This window comes from Hyaena hyaena, unplaced genomic scaffold (assembly GCF_003009895.1).
Source record: "Hyaena hyaena isolate Hyena2069 unplaced genomic scaffold, ASM300989v1 scaffold_4, whole genome shotgun sequence".
Taxonomy (NCBI): domain Eukaryota; kingdom Metazoa; phylum Chordata; class Mammalia; order Carnivora; family Hyaenidae; genus Hyaena; species Hyaena hyaena.
Genome location: NW_024080636.1, coordinates 5,969,456 through 5,988,433, shown reverse-complemented (window position 1 = coordinate 5,988,433; position 18,978 = coordinate 5,969,456). Strand labels below are relative to the sequence as shown.

At 54.3% G+C, this 18,978-nt stretch overlaps 2 protein-coding genes across 3 annotated transcripts; both read left to right on the top strand.

The window, feature by feature from the left end:
• Positions 1-2,561: 2,561 nt before the first annotated feature.
• On the top strand, positions 2,562-10,375 carry PKDREJ (polycystin family receptor for egg jelly). Its single transcript, XM_039234535.1, has one exon. The coding sequence runs from the start codon at positions 2,562-2,564 to the stop codon at positions 9,429-9,431; it is 6,870 nt and encodes a 2,289-aa protein (XP_039090466.1). The 3' UTR covers positions 9,432-10,375.
• A 3,703-nt stretch (positions 10,376-14,078) lies between these two features.
• Positions 14,079-18,978, top strand: CDPF1 (cysteine rich DPF motif domain containing 1). 2 transcript variants are annotated; one of them, XM_039237672.1, is made up of 4 exons: positions 14,079-14,123; positions 14,793-14,905; positions 15,727-15,838; positions 17,678-18,978. In XM_039237672.1, exons 2-4 carry the CDS (start codon positions 14,793-14,795, stop codon positions 17,822-17,824), a joined length of 372 nt encoding a protein of 123 aa, XP_039093603.1. In that variant the 5' UTR covers positions 14,079-14,123; the 3' UTR covers positions 17,825-18,978. The 2 variants fall into 2 exon arrangements, with proteins under 2 accessions (XP_039093603.1, XP_039093593.1); XM_039237662.1 differs by lacking the exon at positions 14,079-14,123 and adding an exon at positions 14,133-14,445.

The window sequence follows — 18,978 nt, the reverse complement described above, 5'->3', positions numbered from 1 at the left end:
CCACACTGAGATACCACCTCACACAGGTCAGAGTGGCTAAAAGGAACAAATCAGGAGACAATAGATGCTGGCGAGGATGTGGAGAAACGGGCACCCTCCGACACTGTTGCTGGGTATGTAAACTGGTGCAGCCCCTCTGGAAAACCATATGGAGGTTCCTCAAAAAAATTAACAATAGAACTCCCCTATAACCCAGGAATAGCACTGCTAGGAGTTTACCCAAGGGACACAGGAGTGCTGATGCATAGGGGCACATGTACCCCAATGTTCATAGCAGCACTTTCAACAATAGCCACATCGTGGAAAAAGCCTAAGTGTCCATCTACTGATGAATGGATCAAGAAGATGTGGTTTATCTATATAATGGAATAGCACATGGCAATGAGAAAGAACGAAATATGGCCATGTGTAGCAACGTGGATGGACTCGAAGGTGTTATGCTAAGTGAAATAAATCAGGCAGAGAAATACAGATACCATATGTTTTCACTCATATTTGAACAGGAGAAATTTAACAGAGGACCATGGGGAGGGGAAGGGGAAAAATAGTTAAGGATAGCGAGGGAGGCAAACCATGAGAGACTCTTGAATACTGAGAACAAACTGAGGGCTTATGGGGGAGGGGAGATGGGAAGGGGGGTGATGGGCATGGAGGAGAACACTTGCTGGGATGGGCACTGGTTGTTATATGGAAACCAACTTGATAATAAACTATAAAAGAAAAAAAAGAAGGCTAGTATGACTATTTTACATTCCAGTTTCACTGAGATACAATTAACATATAACTTGGCTATTTTAATATTTCAAAAATAGACTTCAAAACAAACATTACTGCTAGAGATAACCACAGAAATTTCATAATGATAAAAGGGCCAGTTCATGAAGACATGATCTCAAAATGTGTGTGCATCTAAGAGAGCCTCAAAATACATGAAGCAAAAATTGACAGCATTAAACACAGAAGATTCTAGTCAGACTAGGAGAGGTTAACATACTTTCTCGGCAATTGGTAGAAAAGCTAGACAAGAATCCAGAGAAGACATGGATTATCCAATGCCAGTACCAACCATCTTGATCTGGATGACATTTATAGGACACCTACCCCCACCCCACCAAGGGTGGGGTAAGTGCATGTGGACATCACGGCAGACCACACTATGCACGAGCTTTCGAACAAGACTCAATAAATCTAAAGCGATCAAAATCCCATAGAAAGCGTTTTCTGACCACAACCGGCATAACTTAGAAATCAATAGCCATAAGATTTCAGAGAAAATCCAGATCGTGGGAAAACAAACCACACATCTTAATTTTCTTAAGGTTCTTACCCAGTTTATGTTTTTCTTTATTTTTTAATATAATTTATTGTCAAATTGGTTTCAGTACAACAGCCAGTGCTCATCCCAACATGTGCCCTCCTCAATGCCCATCACCCATTTTCCCCTCCCCCTCTCCATTAGCCATCAGTTTGATCTCATATTTAGGAGTCTCTCATGCTTTGCCTCCCTCCCTCTCCTCAACTATATTTTTCCCTTCTCCTCCCCCATGAGCCTCTGTTAAGTTTCTCCTGTGCAACTTATGAGTGAAAACATACCGTATCTGGCCTTCTCTGCCTGCCTTATTTCACTTTGCATAACACCCTCGAATTCCATCCACGTTGCTATGAATGTCCAGATTTCATTCTTTCTCATTGCAAGCAGTATTCCACTGTATAGATACACTACATCTTCTTGATCCGTTCCTCAATTGATGGACATTTAGGCTTTTTCCATGATTTGACTATTGTTGAAAGTGCTGCTATGAACATTGGGGTACCTGTGCCCCTAAGCATCAGCATGCCTGTATCCCCTGGGTAAATTCCTAGCAGTGCTATTGCTGGGTCATAGGGGAGTTCTATTGTTAGTTTCCTGAGGAACCTCCACACTGTTTTCCAGAGGGGCTGCACCTGTTTGCATTCCCACCAACAGTGTCCGAGGGTGCCCGTTTCTCCACATCCCCACCAGCATCTATAGTCTCCTGATTTGGTCATTCTAGGCACTCTGACCGGCGTGAGGTGTTAACCACACATCTTTAATTCTTAGTTCAAAAACCAAACAGGTAGAATGATTTTTAAATGAATGACACCGGAAATACCACGAATATGCAGGAAGCGGTTCAGCGGCCTTTGGCAGAACACTGTATTAAATGCTTCTGTTAGGAAAGAAGAAAGATCCACAATCAGGGACGTGGGGGTTCGACTTAAGAATGTAAAGCAAAGCAGAGTCAGAAACCCACAGGCAGATCTCCCTGGGCTTTCAGGGAGCTCACAGACCCCGTCTGGTACCGGATGTTCCCAGGGGAGTGGGATTCCCGCTGAGGGGCCTTTCCAGGCTGTTGGGAACCTTGGCCCCGTTAATTCTGTTACCACTCGGTCGACCCGAAGCAGGCGTGGGAGGGGGCGGGGACCCCGGAAGCCCAGGTCCTCTCGACATCCAGGTCGTGACCCCACCGCGCCCGTGACCCCGCGGCCCGCGCCCTGCCTCTGAGGCCGTTAGCTGGACCCCTGAGGCCTGCGGCGGCGCCATGCGGCCCGGGCCGGCGCTCCTCCTCTTGGGCCTGGGCCTCGCTCTGGCCGCGGGCCTGGCTCCGGGCCGCGGCCAACTCCCGCGGCCGCCGGCTCCTCGCAGGGCCCGGGCCGCCGTCCTCGTCCACCGGGCGCCCGGCCCCCGCCGCCCGCGCACCGCCTCGACCCGCCGGCCCCCGCCCGCCTTGCGGACCCGCGTCCCGGCGCCTGGAGCCTCGGCCGCGCTGAGCGCCTCCGGGGGCGCCCGGGGCCCCAGACGGCCCGGCGGCGCCGTCCGCCTCCGCCTGCGGCCCCGCGCGGCCCCGGGCGGCGGCGCTCTCCTGCGCGGCGCCGGCGGCCTCTGCCTGCCCCGCGGCCGCGCGCGCCCGCTCTGCCTGCGCGTGCGCGTCCTGCTGCGCGCCCCCGGGGCCGCCGCGCCCACGCTCGTGGACCTGCGGCTGGCGGAGCGCCGCGGCCGCCTGTCCCTGCTGTGGCGCAGCCCGCTGCCCGGCGCGCTCGGCCGCCCGCAGTGGACCTTCCGCCTCGCGCCGGTCCCGCCCGCCGGCGTGCGGCGCCCCCGCCGGGCCGCCTCTGCTCTGCCCGCCGCCCCCCGCCGCCCCTACGCGGCCTTCGCGGCCCAGGCCGAGTGTCCCACGGATGGGCCCACGCCTGTTGTGTTAGAAGCCGTCGGCGCGGACGGCCCCCAAGCCATCGAGTCGTCCGTTTCCTGCCAGCTACCCGCGACGTTGCCCTGTGTTGTCGCCCTGGTAAGGATCAACAGGAACCAAGACCCGGTGGTGCTGAACAGGAGAATGGACACGACCTTGAATGCAACCTTTCAGTTTGACTGCCCGGAAGCCACGTTAATTAATCCAAAGTGGAGAGTCTATTCCGTGCCCTCTGTATCGGATGTGCCGGACTGGAATCAGCCTTTGGACGTCCCACAACTCCGCTTAGGGAGAACTCCAGCGTTTATGCATATCCCCCCAAATTCTTTATCTTGGGGAGTGTACGTGTTTAATTTCACTCTGGACATCTACACAGGGAGCTCAAATACGCCTGTGGCAACAGGGTCAGATGCCGTCTATGTCACCATTCTTCGAAGCGACCTCCAGGCGGTGGTTATGCCTGCCGGGCCCAGCGTAACAATAAATTTCACAGATGCCCTGGTTCTGGATGGAACAATGTCCTCGGACCCAGATTCAGGCAACGCTTCGGCCGGACTCCTGTTTTCTTGGTACTGCACCACGGATAACACAAACTACCAAGGAGAGAGAATTACCCTGGTGAGCACGAAACTCTGTCTCGCTGCGAAGCAGGCCGATCTGCGGTGGCCGGGCGCCTCGGGCCCCATCCTGTCCCTTTTGCCAAGAACACTGAGAGGCAGAGGCGTGTATTATTTCAGGATGGTGATCCGGAAGGGCAGTCGAACAGCGTTTGCGGATAGGATGGTGCACGTGCTCCTGGGACCGACTCCTGCAGCACACATTTCGTGTATTGAAAATTGTGATAACTTTTTGATGATTTCGGATCGATTCTCTTTGTTGCTAAACTGCACAGGGTGTGCAGGAGGCCATAATACCTATAACTGGTCGATTCTGTCGACTTCGGGTAAAGAGATGGCATTTGATTGGGCAACGGAAACCACAACAGGGAGGACCGGGCCTTATCTGTCCATAAAACCTTTTGCTTTTAGGGCTTTTCCTGAAGCCACGTTTTGGGTTTCTGTATATTCAGTAACGTGGAGCGGAGCACCCCTGAAGTTGAGATACTCTTTTATTATTAACTATGCCCCTCAAACTGGAGCGTGCAACATTAATCCAGGTCAGGGACTTGCATTTTTAACCAAATTTGTCATCCAGTGTACCAATTTCACGGATAAGAACATCCCTCTCACATACAAAATGGTAGTTTCTGATTTGTACGGTTTTGGGCAAATCAGTTCTGTGAAAGAGAACACGTTGGGGGCCATCCTGTACTGGGGGAATGAGTCCACATCACCGCCTTCCTTTCTCCCTGTTGGTGTGTCGGCTAATCATTATGTCATGAAGATCATTATTCAGGTATATGACACCCTAGGAGCCTATACTCTGGAGACCCTGTACGCCACTGTGCGGCCTCCTACGGACAGAATCTCATCAAGGAGTGTGCTCGATCGATTATTCAACTTCACCATGGGACCGAATTCCTCACTCTCCACTTTGCTTGACGAGCAGGACTTTTTACCTGCAGGTTACTTAATTTATATGGCAGCTTCTGTTGTGAACAACATGAAAACTAACTTAACTTTGCAAGCCGACAGAACCAGACTCCGGGATCACCTTGTGAACCAGACTTTTGTTCTTCGCAACAGCACGTTGGAGGAAATTAGCCAGGTGGTCATGTGTGTGACCAAAGTGACGCAGACAACCTCTGGATTCAGTCGAATGGCTCAGAAACTTGCCACACGGAGGATCTGGCAGGCCAACCATGCCCTACTACAGTCTCCACAAACAGGCAAACCCTTTCACGCTGAACAAATAGAAATCGTGAGCACAGGGATATTAACAAGTTTGTCTAATATCCTTAAACTGACTGTTCACTATGAAGAAGTAGATGAGCCTTTCTATGGCTTGGAGTTGCTAGCAGACACAATATTGGCTGGAATGGGGCCCGGGAATGAAACCACTGAGATGACAGCCTCCAGCTTTAACATGTCCCTCCAGAAAACAGAAATGCGGCATATCAAGGAGCTCTTCAGCAATGAGAAGCTTGGTCGAAGTTATTTTCATCTGGTGCTAAATGTGAGCAGTGTCCCCAGCGTGCCCGAAAATGCTCTGATATGTACCATGTTTTGTGAGTTTGCAGATGATCCCTTTCCTTGGCTAAGTCAGCAGGAAAAGTATTCCGCTGAGGTGGTTGGGTTCAGAATGGCAGGCTTCGCCGCCAACGGCGACGCGATAGAGATCATGCCCGATGTAGCAGAAGTGCATATCCTCAGAAAAAACTTGAGCTTTGCAGTTTTCAGTCTCACAGTGGGACCCGACAACACGCCCGATAAAGTTAATCAGCCCTTCAAAAGGACGACAGGGGGGTTTAGCTTTGAGGTGGACAGCAACACAGTGAGTGAGGTACTGGTCCAGATCGTGACAGAAGTGACCCTGGTGTTCACGGTATCGGTATACTCTGGACGTGAGATCACCCCCACCGCCCTGGTGGCCACCTTCTTCGTGCCCTATGACATCCCTCCCATCAGCAACCAGAGTGACCTGTTTCATCCGGCCTGTGTGGTGAAGGTGGCCCGCGTGATTTGCCTTCCATCGTCCCTGCTGCAGGTCATAGCTCAGAGAGGCAGTTCGTCAGAGTGCACCGTGACCATGACTCTGCAGGCACCTCGCTTTGTCATGGCACCCAGTGACAAGCTAGTGAGCCTTGCCCTTTTCAGCGTTCAGTGCTTAGACATGTATGGCATCCAGACTGATTGGAGAGAAGACACCTGCGTTCTCGGAGAGAAGACCACCTGGGACAAAATGCACTGTATCTGCCAAAACCCAAGGAGGGCCCGGCGGCAGCTGGAGGTGATCACAAAAGCCAGCATGCACCTGCGAACCCACTTTTTGACGGCCAAGGTGATTGTGGTCCCTAATCCCGTAGATCTACGGCTGGAGCTCATCAAGAACGTCCCCCAAAACCCCGTGACCCTCTTCGTTGTACTTTTCATTATGCTCACGTATATATTCCTCGCGTTCTGGGCCTTGCACAAAGACGCCATGGACCAGCTTCTGCGGCAGTACGTGATAACTCTGCCCGACAACGATCCTTACGATAAGGTGTGTTACCTGCTCACCGTTTTCACAGGCATCCGCTGTGGGGCCGGGACCAGAGCCAACGTCTTCATCCAACTGAAGGGAACAGAGGGTGACAGCAACGTGCATTGCTTGAGCCACCCCTACTTTACCACCCTCTACCAGGGAAGCATCAACACTTTCCTCCTCACGACGAAAAGGGACCTGGGGGACATCCACTCCATTCGCGTTTGGCACAACAATGAGGGCAGAGCCCCCAGCTGGTATCTGAGCAGAATCAAAGTGGAAAATCTGTTCAGCAGACACATCTGGCTCTTCATCTGCCGGAAATGGCTTTCTATTGACTCCTCTTTGGACAGGACATTTCATGTGACCTCCCCCAACCAGTCCCTGAACAAAATGGACTATTTCCTGATAGATTCAGCATATAATCTGGGGAGAAATCACATGTGGTTCTCTGTTTTCTCCAGGGCCACTGCCAGGCCCTTCAATAGGCTGCAGCGACTGTCCTGTTGTCTGGCCATGTTGCTGTCCTCCCTTTTATGCAATATTATGTTCTTTAATCTCAACAAAAAAGAAGACGCCATGGAGCCAGAGAGAAAATACACCAGGTCACTGATGATAGGACTGGAAAGTGTCCTGATCACCCTCCCTGTGCAACTCCTGATCGATTTTCTGTTTACTTATTCTCAGAAGGAAGCTTGCCTGACTTTAGAAGAGATGTCTTCCCAGAAAAGTCCCTTGATGCGAGTCCCAAGTGAATACTGGGAGGAACGTCTGAAAACATGGCACGCTCAGGAAACCGAGGGTGCCCCTGCCAGGGAGGCTTCGAAGGGCCCCCCCAGGAAAAGCACCAAACGTCATCAGGAGGCTCCTGACAAAGTGGCCTTTACCAAGCATCACCAGCGTAAGAAGGCAGAGCGCAAGGTCCCCCTTCCCCAGGATGTAAATGCGAATGCCAGTAACCAGAACGCAGAGGGCCATCAGGGTGTCGCTCCCGAGCAGCAGACCTCCCTGAAGAATCCTCTAGAACTCCAGAACGAGCACAGGCTTGTCCTACCCAGGTGTTTCGTTTATATAGCGTGGTTCTTGGTTTTTGCCACTTGCAGCGTATCTGCGTTCTTTATTGTGTTTTACGGGCTGACCTACGGCTACGAAAAGTCCATAGAGTGGCTCTTTGCTTCGTTTTGTGCCTTCTGTCTGTCCATCTTTCTGGTGCAGCCGTCCAAAATCATCCTCCTGTCGGGCTTCAGGACAAGTAGGACCAAGTTCTGTAAAAACCTCTCGTGGGCAAGCAAGTACCACTACACAGAGATCAACCTGTTCCGTGAGAAGATGACCCCAGAAGATATGCGAAGGCGTCATGAGCAAGTCCTGCGGCTGCGGAGCTCGAGGATGTATCAGCCCCTCACCAAAGACGAGATCCGAATATTCCAAAGAAAGAAGAGGATCGAGAGGAGGGCGCTCCTGTTCCTCAGCTACGTTCTCACCCACTTCCTGTTTCTGGCGCTCCTGCTGAGCCTCGTGGCCGTCCTGCGCCACACCGACAGCTTCTACTACAACCAGTTCATCCGCGACCATTTCTCGGTGGACCTGGGCACGGTCACCAGGCTGGAGGACATCTACCGGTGGCTGGACGCCGTGCTGGTGCCTCTACTCCACAATGACCTGAATCCAACTTCTCTTCCCGACAGCTCCTCCAAGATCCTCGGGCTCCCGCTCCTGAGGCAAGTGAGGGCCAGACCCGGCGCGAAACTCTGCCCGCCCGCCAAAGATTTCGTGCAGAACAGCATGGAGAGAGAGATCCGTTGTCACCCCGAGTATGGCACGGACCCGGAAGACACCCAAAGCTACTCTAACATTTGGAACAAAGTCAGTAAGCGGGCCGTGGACAAGAACACCAATGGATTCACTTATAAGCCTCAAGAGAAGACGTGGGTGTATTTCTCCCATGGACTCTTACACACCTACGGGTCGGGAGGCTACGCGTTCTATTTCTTTCCAGAGCAGCAGCGGTTTAATTCCAGCGTGAGGCTCCAGGAGCTCCAGAGCAGCGACTGGCTGGACGAGAAGACCTGGGCGGTAATTCTGGAGCTGACCACCTTTAACCCGGACGTCAGTCTCTTCTGTAGCACCTCTGTCATTTTTGAGGTTTCGCAGTTAGGAGTCGTCAACACAAGCATCTCCACGCATTCCTTCTCGCTCGCTGATTTTGACAGGAGGACCTCCACCGAGATCTACCTGTACGTGGCTGTTGTCATTTTCTTCTTAGCCTACGTTGTTGACGAGGGCTACATCATTTTGCAGGAAAGGGCCTCCTACGTGAGAAGCGTGTACAATTTGCTCAACTTGGCTCTAAAATGCATCTTCACCGTGCTGATCGTGCTCTTCCTCAGGAAACACTTCCTGGCCACCGGCATAATTCAGTTCTACCTGTTGAACCCCGTGGAGTTTGTCCCCTTTCATGCAGTCTCTCGGGTAGATCACAGCATGAGGATCATCTTGGGCTTCCTGTTATTTCTGACCATCTTGAAGACCCTCAGGTACTCCCGGTTCTTCTACGACGTGCGCCTGGCTCAGCGGGCCATTCAGACCGCCCTCCCCGGCATCTGCCACATGGCGCTCGTGGTGTCCGTGTACTTCTTCGTGTACATGGCCTTTGGCTACCTGGTGTTCGGTCAGCACGAATGGAACTACAGTAACCTGATTCAAGCCACGCAGACGATATTCTCCTACTGCGTCTCCGCTTTCCAGAACACGGAGTTCTCCAACAACAGGGTTCTGGGGGTCCTTTTCCTCTCGTCTTTCATGCTGGTGATGATCTGCATACTGATCAACCTGTTTCAGGCGGTCATCTTGTCTGCCTACGAGGAAATGAAGCAGCCCGTGTACGAGGAGCCCTCGGACGAAGCGGAAGCGATGACCTATCTGTGTCGCAAGCTGAGAACCATGTGCAGGTGTCTGTCCTTCCAACCCAAGGCCCGGGATGAGCCAGAGTTCTTTGTGGACATGCTGTACGGGCAGCCGGAGAAGAACAGCCGCCGGTATCTGGGACTCAAGACCAGAAACATTAATGGGAAGAAAATGGTTTATCTTGTTGTGTGAGCCGCGACAGTGTCAAGGACCACAGGCGAGACTTCCGCACTCCACCCCCACGCCGCCCTGCCCCAGACTTAAGGAATGTTCCTTGGCTCAGCTGTTCTTTCTACCCGCCACCTTCAAAATGCACACCTTTGTGTTTGGCAATATCTCCACTTTTGGCCTCAATTCTTGGGTGTTGGGAAGGAAAGGCAGGTCTGGGGCAGGGAGGAGGGTGCCCGCATGGGAGCCCGACCGATGCCCCTCTGCAGGGGGAATTAGGTATCTCTGGAGCCCACAGCAGAATAGAGACCCAGAGTTGGGGGAGAGAGACTCAAGGACCCCCTCTCCATCTTGCCAGGGCAGAGCCTTCTCCTGCTGTGACTTGGCTCCTTTCCCAACCCCCACCCATGGGCTCGGAGCCAAGAACCCTGTGCCTCCCTCAGCCCCTCTGGGACCTCCCTCTGCAGACCAGGGCCGGGAGCCTCCCCCACCCTACCCACCCCCACACCCCAGGTTACAGCTGGGGCAGGGCTGCAGGGGCCTTGTGGGCACTTCTCGGATTTGTCCTGCTGCCTGTGAATTCAGGGATGGGAACGGAGGCTCAGAAGTCTGAAGCGCCCCACCTATTCCTTAGGGCAACTGCAAGTTAAAGATGTCAAGTTTAACAACACTTTCTGGGCCTTGAGCCCTGAACTTCGTTAAGTGACACAAAGGTGTGTGTGTTGGGGCGAGGGCTCACCCCGAAAGACAGCACATGTTGTGTAGAGTGACGGCAATAATGTATGCGGCCAGGACCGGGGCGTTGGGGGTTGATGGCATGGTGGGGTACTTAGGAGTAATAAGGAACATGTGGCTTATTGTTTAAGAGAAACAGGGGAAGCAGCTCCCATAGTTCCACTCGGAAGCACGTTCATTGATCTAGATGCCACTTTAGCTTTATGAGAATTAAACGTGAGCTTTCTTCTGTGGAAGCGGCAGTCATTTCTCGTGAGGGGCAGATACTCGGAAGGGTCCTGCCTTCCAGGTGGAGGGCCCGAGAAGGGGAACACCAACCCAGGGGGGGCGCTCATCCCAGATGCTCACTGTGTACCCAGCGCCCCTGCGGGCCTGAGCTGTGCGGGTATGGCCGAGCCATTCCGCGCCCCTTGCCGCTCACGCTGCCGTGCCCCCAGGGCACATGTCTCCAGATCCCTTGGCGGGGAGGTCATGGGAGTGGCCGGGTCCATACTGGCTCACTGGCCTCTTCTGGAGTGCACGTTCGTAGCCGTCACCCCTCTGTACCCCCCGACTTCTGAACGGGTTGAGAAAAAGTCAACACATGGCCAAATAGCTTCTTTGTACTTCCAGAGGCCTGTTATGGCCCAGTCAGGTCCATGCACTTGCCTGTGGGAGGGCAGGATGAGAGAGTTGAAGCCCAGCCTCTGGCAGCCCGGGCTATCCCCCCCTTGGAGCTTGGAGAGCCACACAGGCATGGGTTGGTGAGGCCAGACGCTCTTCCCAATCAGCAATCAGCTGAAGTCTGGGTCTTTCTCCAGGCTCAGGGTACCCTGGTTGGGCTCCCTTCCCAGGAAGAATGCTCCTGGGCTGGCTGCACGCCATGACCCGGAGCTGTTGGGAGGGAGGGAGGCAGTGCCATCTGGAGTGGCCTCCTGGCGTAGGACCACCCCCTCCTGGTACCGACATGGCAGCTGTCAGAGCGGGGCCTGGAAGGAAGCTCCGGGTCCAGCCAAGGAGACTTCTGCTTACAGTGAGAAGTCTCGCAGGCACAGGACTTTCCCTCGCATGTCGGGAAGACAGCACCAGGGGCCTTTTAATCCAGTAAAGCGAGCAGTAAGTGCATATGTTTATGAAATGTAGAAATGCCAATTACCACATTATCAGGAAAACAAAGTGAAGACAAAAATACAGGGTGTTTTTTGAAAGCCATATATTTACTATCATTATCATTACTTAATCTCATACAGAAAGACGTAAAACTTGAAGTGGTTCTAGATTTTTCCTCCTGTAAGGTTGTGGCCACTTCCTCACCTCGGAGGGGAAAAAGTAAATCCATGTCGGTTTCTCTGAGGACCCAGTGCGGTTCAAGCAAGAGACCAAGGCTCAGCAAGTTTAAAGCCATTTCTAAAGATTCCTTTGTCCTCATATTTCTAGGAATAGCACAGCTGTGTTCTAGAAAACATTGGCGACAGTTCTGAATACCCTCCCAAGTCTGCACCAAACAGTAATCCAGGATGAATGCTCTTGGATTTGATCTCAGTTTAGCCCCTTAAGATCTCAGGAGTTCAATGAGTCTTCTGGGCAGAGAGAGCTCTCCATCCGTGGCTTCAGGGCCCACCTCTGCTGCAGACTCTGGTTCATTCTGGAAACTTGCATTTTTTAAAAGTTTATTTTATTTTAAACTGGAACCTGCCCCAGGCCTCTCACTTGGTTCAAATCCCTCTTGATCCCAAGTGGCCAGAACGTAGTGTCTATAGAGAGCACTTCCAGATTATTTGTGCATGAATTGTCTCATGCAGACTGCAGCTAATGTTTCTGTTCTCTAGTTCTTATTTCCCTGCATCAAATCTGAATGCTTTTTTGGTGTTTTTTTTTTTCTTAAGCTTTAATTTTTAGAACAGTTTTGAGTTCACTGTACACCTGGGTGGAGCCTACAGAGATTTTCCATTGACCCCTGGCCCACCACACAGGCACAGCCTTCCCCATCACCAGCATCCACCACGTGGTTCATTTGTTACAACTGGTGAATCTCCATTGTCACCCCAAACCCATAGTCGACATCAGGGCTCACTCTTGGTTTCACATGCTCTAGGAATTTGGACAAATGTGTAATGATATGGTTCCACCATTGTATTACCATACAGAGTAGTTTCAACACCCTGAAGACCCTCAGTGTCCCATCAATCCATCCCTCCCTCCCCGTAACACCTCACAAACATTGATCCTTTTCCTGTCTCCATAGTTTTGCCTTTCCCAGAATGTCATATAGTGGGGATTATATAATATATAAGCTTTTCAGATTGGCTTCTTTCACTTAGTAACATGCATTTACGTTTCCTTCCTGTCTTTTCATGACTCAACACCTCTCTTTGTAGCCTCAAGTAAGATTCCATTGCCTGGATGGACCACTGTTCACTTATCCATTCACCTACTGAAGGACATCTTGGTTGCTTCCAAGGTTGGGCAATTATGCACAAAACTGCTATAAACACCCACATGCAGGTTTTTGTATGGACATAAGTTTTAACCCCTTCGGGGAGTACCAAGGGGTATGACTGCTGGGCCGTATGGTGAGAGTATATTTAGTTTTGAAACAAAATGCCACACCATCTTCCCAAATGGCTGTACTATTTTGTATCCCCACCAGCCACGAAGGAGGGTTTCTGTTGCTCCACACCCTCATCAGCGTTTGGTGCTGTCAGCGTTCAGATATTGGCCATTGCAGTAAGTATGGAGTGGTAACTCAGTGTTTAAATCCACATTTCCCCGATGACCTAGGACGTGGAGCTTCTTTTCCTATGCTTACCTGCCATCTGTATATTTTCTTTGGTGAGCTGTCTGTTCAGGTCTTTGGCTCATTTTTTAATTAGGTTGGTTGTTTTCTTTGAGTTTTTAGATTTGTTTGTGTACTTTGGATAACAGTCCTTTATCATATACAGCTTTTGCAAATATCTTCTATTCCGTGGCTGGTCGTTTCATTGTTTTGATAGAATGCTTATTCTGCGTGCAGTTACTCTTCTTTTTAACAATCACATTTCTATTCTTTGCAAGTGGTTTATTGTATTTCCACAATTATCTGTAAATATGTAGCTGCTCCTGGGAAACCATTTTAAGTTTTTTTAAGTTTATTTATTTTGAGAGAAAGAGAGAGAGAGAGGGAGACCATGTGCACTCATTGGGGGTGGGGCAAAGGGAGGAGAGAGGTTCCATGCTGTCAATGTAGAGCCTGACATGGAGCCTCCATCTTGTCAACAAACCATGAGCTGAAATCAAGAGTTGAGTATTTAACCTACTGAGCCACCCAGGGAAACTGTTTAAAAGTATAGATATTTGGAGATAATTTTAAACCTTGTGGATTTTTTTTTTTTTTGGTAAACTTTTTCTTATATTAAAAACTGTGGACAGCTCAAACTCAAAATTAACTTTATTTTCTACCAAAGACGAATATTTGCTCTTTGATTATTTCCCTTGGCTCCCTTATCTAGGCCATCTGGTAAACTGTCTAACCTGTGCAATGGGTTTAACAGTATTCCTGAGACCAAGGTCATGTATCTGAGTGGTTCTAGGTCACATATGAAATGCTTCATCCAGAGAGGGTCCCCCTTTGGGCAGACCCAGCAAAAAAAACCCCCAACAGTAGATCTTTGAATTGATGCACAAAATACCCTTGCTGTAAGCACATCGAGGTCATAACCACTAGTAAGAACATTAGGGTGCTTGCTAAACTCCCTGGTGGGCCCCACCTTCGGAGCTGGGTGGAAAACCCTGGGAGCGGCCACAACACTAGGCAAGCTCAGCTCACCAGGGTTTAAGGTCCTAACCCGCCAGCAGCCACCGTGCTCCGCAGACGGAAGTCCCCCCTGAAGCTCCGCCCGGGGCTGCCGGGGGCGGAGTCACGGCGGGGCCGCGCACGCGCCGTGGGCCGGAGCCGGCGAGGGCGGGACCGCGCACGCGCCCTGGGCCGGGACGGTCCCCGGCGGCGGGTGGCGCGGCTTGGAGGTACCGGCGGCTGCGCTGAGGCTTGTGTCCCCGGCGCCGCGGCTGGGGCGGGACGGAAGACGCGGGAAGGGCCCCTAGGGCGGGCTCGGGCGTGCGCGGCCCTCTAGGAAACTGAGGCAGTCAGGCGGAGATGCGCGGGCGCCTTCCGGGGCACGTCGGCGGGCTGACGAACCCCGGGGAGACCTGCGTCGGCCCCCTTTGCTTAGAGAAGCACGAGCAGGATAAATAAAGAAAAAAGGGAACCCGTAGATGTCTATTTTCAAACTGCCGAAAGCCAAAAATAAGAGAAAAACCCGGAGCTACCCCGGGGTAGGTTCCGCAGGTGCGCGGCAGGGGGAAGGCCTTGCGGGGAGCGGGAGCTCGGCGAGGAGGTGGGCCGGTGCCCGTGGCGAGGGGGCGGCCCTGGACACGGGCACTTGCGGGCCCAGGAGGGCTCAGGCGGCCGGGGCCCAGGGGATTCTGCAGCCCTCTTGCGCCTGGAGCGCCGCCCGGAGCCTCGACTCGCAGGAACTGGTGTTGAAGTCTGTCCCGCTTACTCCGAACTTGAGGTTCCCTGTGTGGAGGGGCGTCCTGGGTCTTGTGGGTTCGAAACGCGCAGCTGGAGGCTTGGAGGTGAGCGTGGTCGGTCCCGGGGCTGCAGGTGACCCGCCCTGTCTCCTGAACTTGCAGATGGAGCGTGAGGCCGAGGGCCGTCCCCTGGGTGTGTTTAAGTGCCAGCTCTGTGCGCTGACAGCCCCCTACAGTTACGTGGGTCAGAAGCCCCCCGACACGCAGTCTGTCATGTGAGTACCCCCGCTCCTGGCCCCGGAAGCCCCCGCCCCCCGGCCCTGCAACCCCGTGGCGGGAGCTGGCTGGCTGGTGCTCCGCCTGTGGCGGCGTCTTCATTTGCGGCTGTGCCTGCGGCCGTTCCTCCTGCCTCCCGTCGAGGCACTTTCTTACTGGGAAGCGTCTCGCAGAAGGACCGCTTCTCGTGACTCTGCCCAGAGCTGGCCTCGAGTAGAGCCAGCGGGTCCTGGGGCTTGAACTTGACCTTTCACTTGGCCTTCGTCAAACGCCATGTCGCCGAGAAGCTGACGAATGCGTGGCCCACCCAACGTGTCACTCGCGTGGTGGCTGGTTGTCCGCCAACCAGGAACATGGGTGTCGTCACAGAGCCCCGTTGGCCTTTGATGTGCGGCGTGAGGCCGGCACCTCGCAAGGGGCGTAGAGCACCCTGGTTTTTCCTGCGTGGTGGAAGCGGGCAGCTTGGGAGTGGATGTCCCCACGCCAGGGCTGTAGGGACGGCCTTGGAGAGCCCGGAGGTGGCCTCATGCTCCCTGGCCCCATCCCAGGGAGGCAGGCCGGGGCCTGGGGCCTTGCGTTGCAAAGGCCCGTCTGTGGGTGTTCTGTGGTTCTGTCCACCGCGGCCCCCGAGAGCCCATGGCAGCCCCGACTTCGATTGTGGCCGGCGCCCCCATTGCTTGTCTTTCTGTTACTACTCGGTGGTGCAGGGGTCCCAGCCCCTCCACCCGTGAGCCCACCGGGTGTGTGGCCCCCTGCCGCCAGGCTTCTGCCCGCAGAGGTTTAGGCCGTTCTGACCTCTGGCGTCACTTATGTCCCGCAGCCTTCTGGAGGAGAGTTACGTCATGAAGGACCCCTTCACCCCAGACAAGGGCAGATTCCTGGTCCTCGGCTCTCGGTGCAGTTTGTGCAGCCGGCTGGTGTGTGTGGGCCCGGTGGGTAAGCTGTGTGGGCTGGGGCTGCCTTCCCTCCCTTTCTGCCTCCCTGTGGCCGGGACTCCACACCCACGAATGTGGGAAAGGTGACACGTGAGCCTTCCCGAGGACGGTGAGAGCGTTGGCCTTTCCTTGCCAGGGTGACCCTAGGAGCCCTCCTAGTCACTTGGTGGGGGGCCGGGGGCTCTTGGAGGCCACCTCGTTATGGATGGGTCCCGCGGGCCAACCGACGTGAGCAGACAGGCAGAGGGCTGAGCTGGGGTCAGTCGGAGGGTCTCCGTGCCTCTGTGGCCGCTGACAGCCCTTCCCCTCCCTATCTCCACCAGCCATGGCAATGGCCATGGTGCTTCTCTCCGTGGGACAGTGACTTTCTTCCTACTTGTTCTTGGCGGGACCTTCCAGAGGAAGGAACTGTGCTTTCTGGAGCATTCTTGAGTATTCCTGCTCTTGGAGCCCATTTTACCAGTGCTAATTCCTTCAGTCCAGCCCCAAGCCTAGCCGGGCAAAGCCGTATTACACCCATCTGATAGATGAGGAGACTGAGGTTCGGAGGGGCTGAGTAGGCCCAGTCCACCAGGGGGCTGAGCCCATTGTTTGAAAACCTGGGGATGGCTGGAGGTGGAGCAGTGTGGCTGAGGAGTGTGACCCCTGTAACCCAAGTGACCCGGCAGTAGAGCGGTCCCTGGGCATTCTGCCAGCAGACAAAGTGCCCACAAGGTTTAAACAGTCAGCCTCCGTCCCTGTAAGGCCAAGGTGATAAGATTTGGTGGGGTAGGAGGAAGCCTCTGTGAGGCAGAGGCCTGGGGTGTTTGGAGATGGGGCAGCTGGTGAGGACTCAGCGGGAGAGAAGCAGTTGCAAGATGATGACTGGAAAGGGGGGCAGCACCAGGTGTGGAGAGGCCTTGAATGCCACACTTACAAATTTGGGCAGCACTTGGTGAGCAGAAGAGAGGTGGTCTTCTGAAGCCTCCAGTGTTTGATGAAACGGTTTGTTAGTGACCAGTGAGTCCTCTCTCTTACGTGGGAACCGACCTGAGAACTATAGGAAGGGCAGCCTTGCCTGGGTCCACACCGTGGCTGCTGTGGCTCCTGCCATCACGCCTTTGCTCCTGCCAGCAGGAGGAGGCAGGGAGCACATCCCCATTCCTTCAAAGGGCATGACCAGGAGGTGACACAGAGCTGCCACGTGGCCACACCCAGTGGCAGAAGGGGCTAGGAAAGAAAGCAATCTTTGGACAGGGCCCTGGGGAGTGAGTCTCTGGAGTTGACTGGCAGAGATGGGCGCAGGGGAGAACGGCCGTGGTTGGACAGATGTGACCTCCTGGCCAGACCAGCCAGCCGCCCGTGGCCCTGTAGGTGGGTGGGGCTGCCCCCAGCACTGGTGGTCACCAAGCCTGTGTCCTTCTCATGCGATGACCAGAAGGAGGGATCTAGAATTTCTGATGTTTAGGTGTGGCCTCTGCTCCAGCTCACTGTTCCCCTTGATGGTGACGGAGCAGGGCAGACTCCAGGGTCTCTGTGCCATCCTGCCTCTTCCACCCTGGTCAACCCGTTGCTTTCTCTTCAACGCCTTTGCCCACGTCACTGGGTGCTGCCCGCAGGCTCAGAACCCCGGACTCCCCACTGCCTGCCGGGTCTGCGTGTCCTCCCTGGGAGTCCTCCATCCCTGTTTCCCTTAGGTGAGGACCACGTTCCTGGAGGTGGCTGGCCACCCCCTCCCAGTCGCCTCTCAGCCCCCCTGCCCTGTGCAAGGGAAGGGCTGGGCTCAGGGAGGAGCTGCTCCGTGCTCCCCATTCTGTGGACTTAGCCCCCCCCCGCTTGGCCCCCTTCCTCTTTCAGGAGTGCAGTTTATTCTATTCCAAGAGATTTTGCCTCCCCTGTGTCCGGGAGAACCTTGATGCCTTCCCTCGGGAAATCCGGCAAGACTTGGAGAAAAGGAAAGGTCCATCCAAGAGGCCTGCCAGCCAGCCTGGTTCTCAGACGTGAGCGCAGCTGGGCACCAGTACCCGGCGCGGCGCTCCCGGGCCCCGCAGGCCTCTGCAGCTGGGTCGGGGAGGGGGCTGGGCTGGGAGCTGCTGTGCCCAGCCTTTCTCGGGGCCATCGAGAGCAGCGCTGGGGGCTGGAGGGAGCTGGGGTTCTGCCTGCGGCAGCAAGAGAACAAGAAGCCACGCAGAAAAGGCACCCAGAGGGCCGACCTCAGACCAGACGTCCTGCGGACCTAGTCGTGTTCAGAGCCGCCCTTGACGCCGAGACCACAGGGCGGGAACTGAGCCACGGGGCTGGGGCTGCCGGCCCTTCCGCTGTCCTTCCGGACCTGGGGCGCAGGGTCTTCCTGCAGGGTCATCCCTTGGCTGGTTCCTGCTCACTCCCGGCTGGCCCGAGGGCCCTTCTCACACTCCTCAGGTGCCATGCTGCTCCACCCAGCCCCGAGGGCACAGAAGCCAAGGGACAGGGCTCCGGTCTTGGCCCAGGTCATGCAGTCACTGCTCACGCGGAGGCAGGAGGGCTGGGCTGGGGCCTCCCGGTCCCTGGAAGTGACTGTGAAGATGTTACTCGGCAGGACAGGAGTCCTTTAGCTGCCGGAAGGTGCCCGGGTGTGCGAAAGATTAGTGGGTCTGGGGACAGTAGGATTTCACTTCCCATCCTTGCGATGCTTAGCAAATGTTTTTAATCTCGATTGTGTTAGATTTATAATTAAAAAACCAGAGAACCAGTTAATGTTCTGGAAAGTAATCCTTCCCCTGAAACATACCCGAAGCAGCTGTTCTCCGTGGCACTCTGGGTCTAGCCAGGGGGTGGGGGTTGGGTGTTGCCACTTCCGGCCTTTTCTGTCCCCTCAGGCTCTGGCTCCAGCCCTAGGGAGAGGAATGCCTTCTCTTTGCCTTCCCTTCCCTCACTCAGCTCTCAAAACTTCCTGGAACTCAGCACCAACCTTCAGGAAACTGTAGGCTGCCCCGGGGCACTCCTCCCCCATAGGCACCCCCGCCCTCCCCGCCCCCAGGTGGTGACACATTTACCAAGGCTTCCAGGGTGGAACTGGCAGTCTCACCTCTAAGTCCTGCAAGGCCAGCTTACTGGCAGGGAGAATGTCAGATGTGTGTTTGAGGAGAGAATGAATAAAGACCTTTTTTTTATTGGTT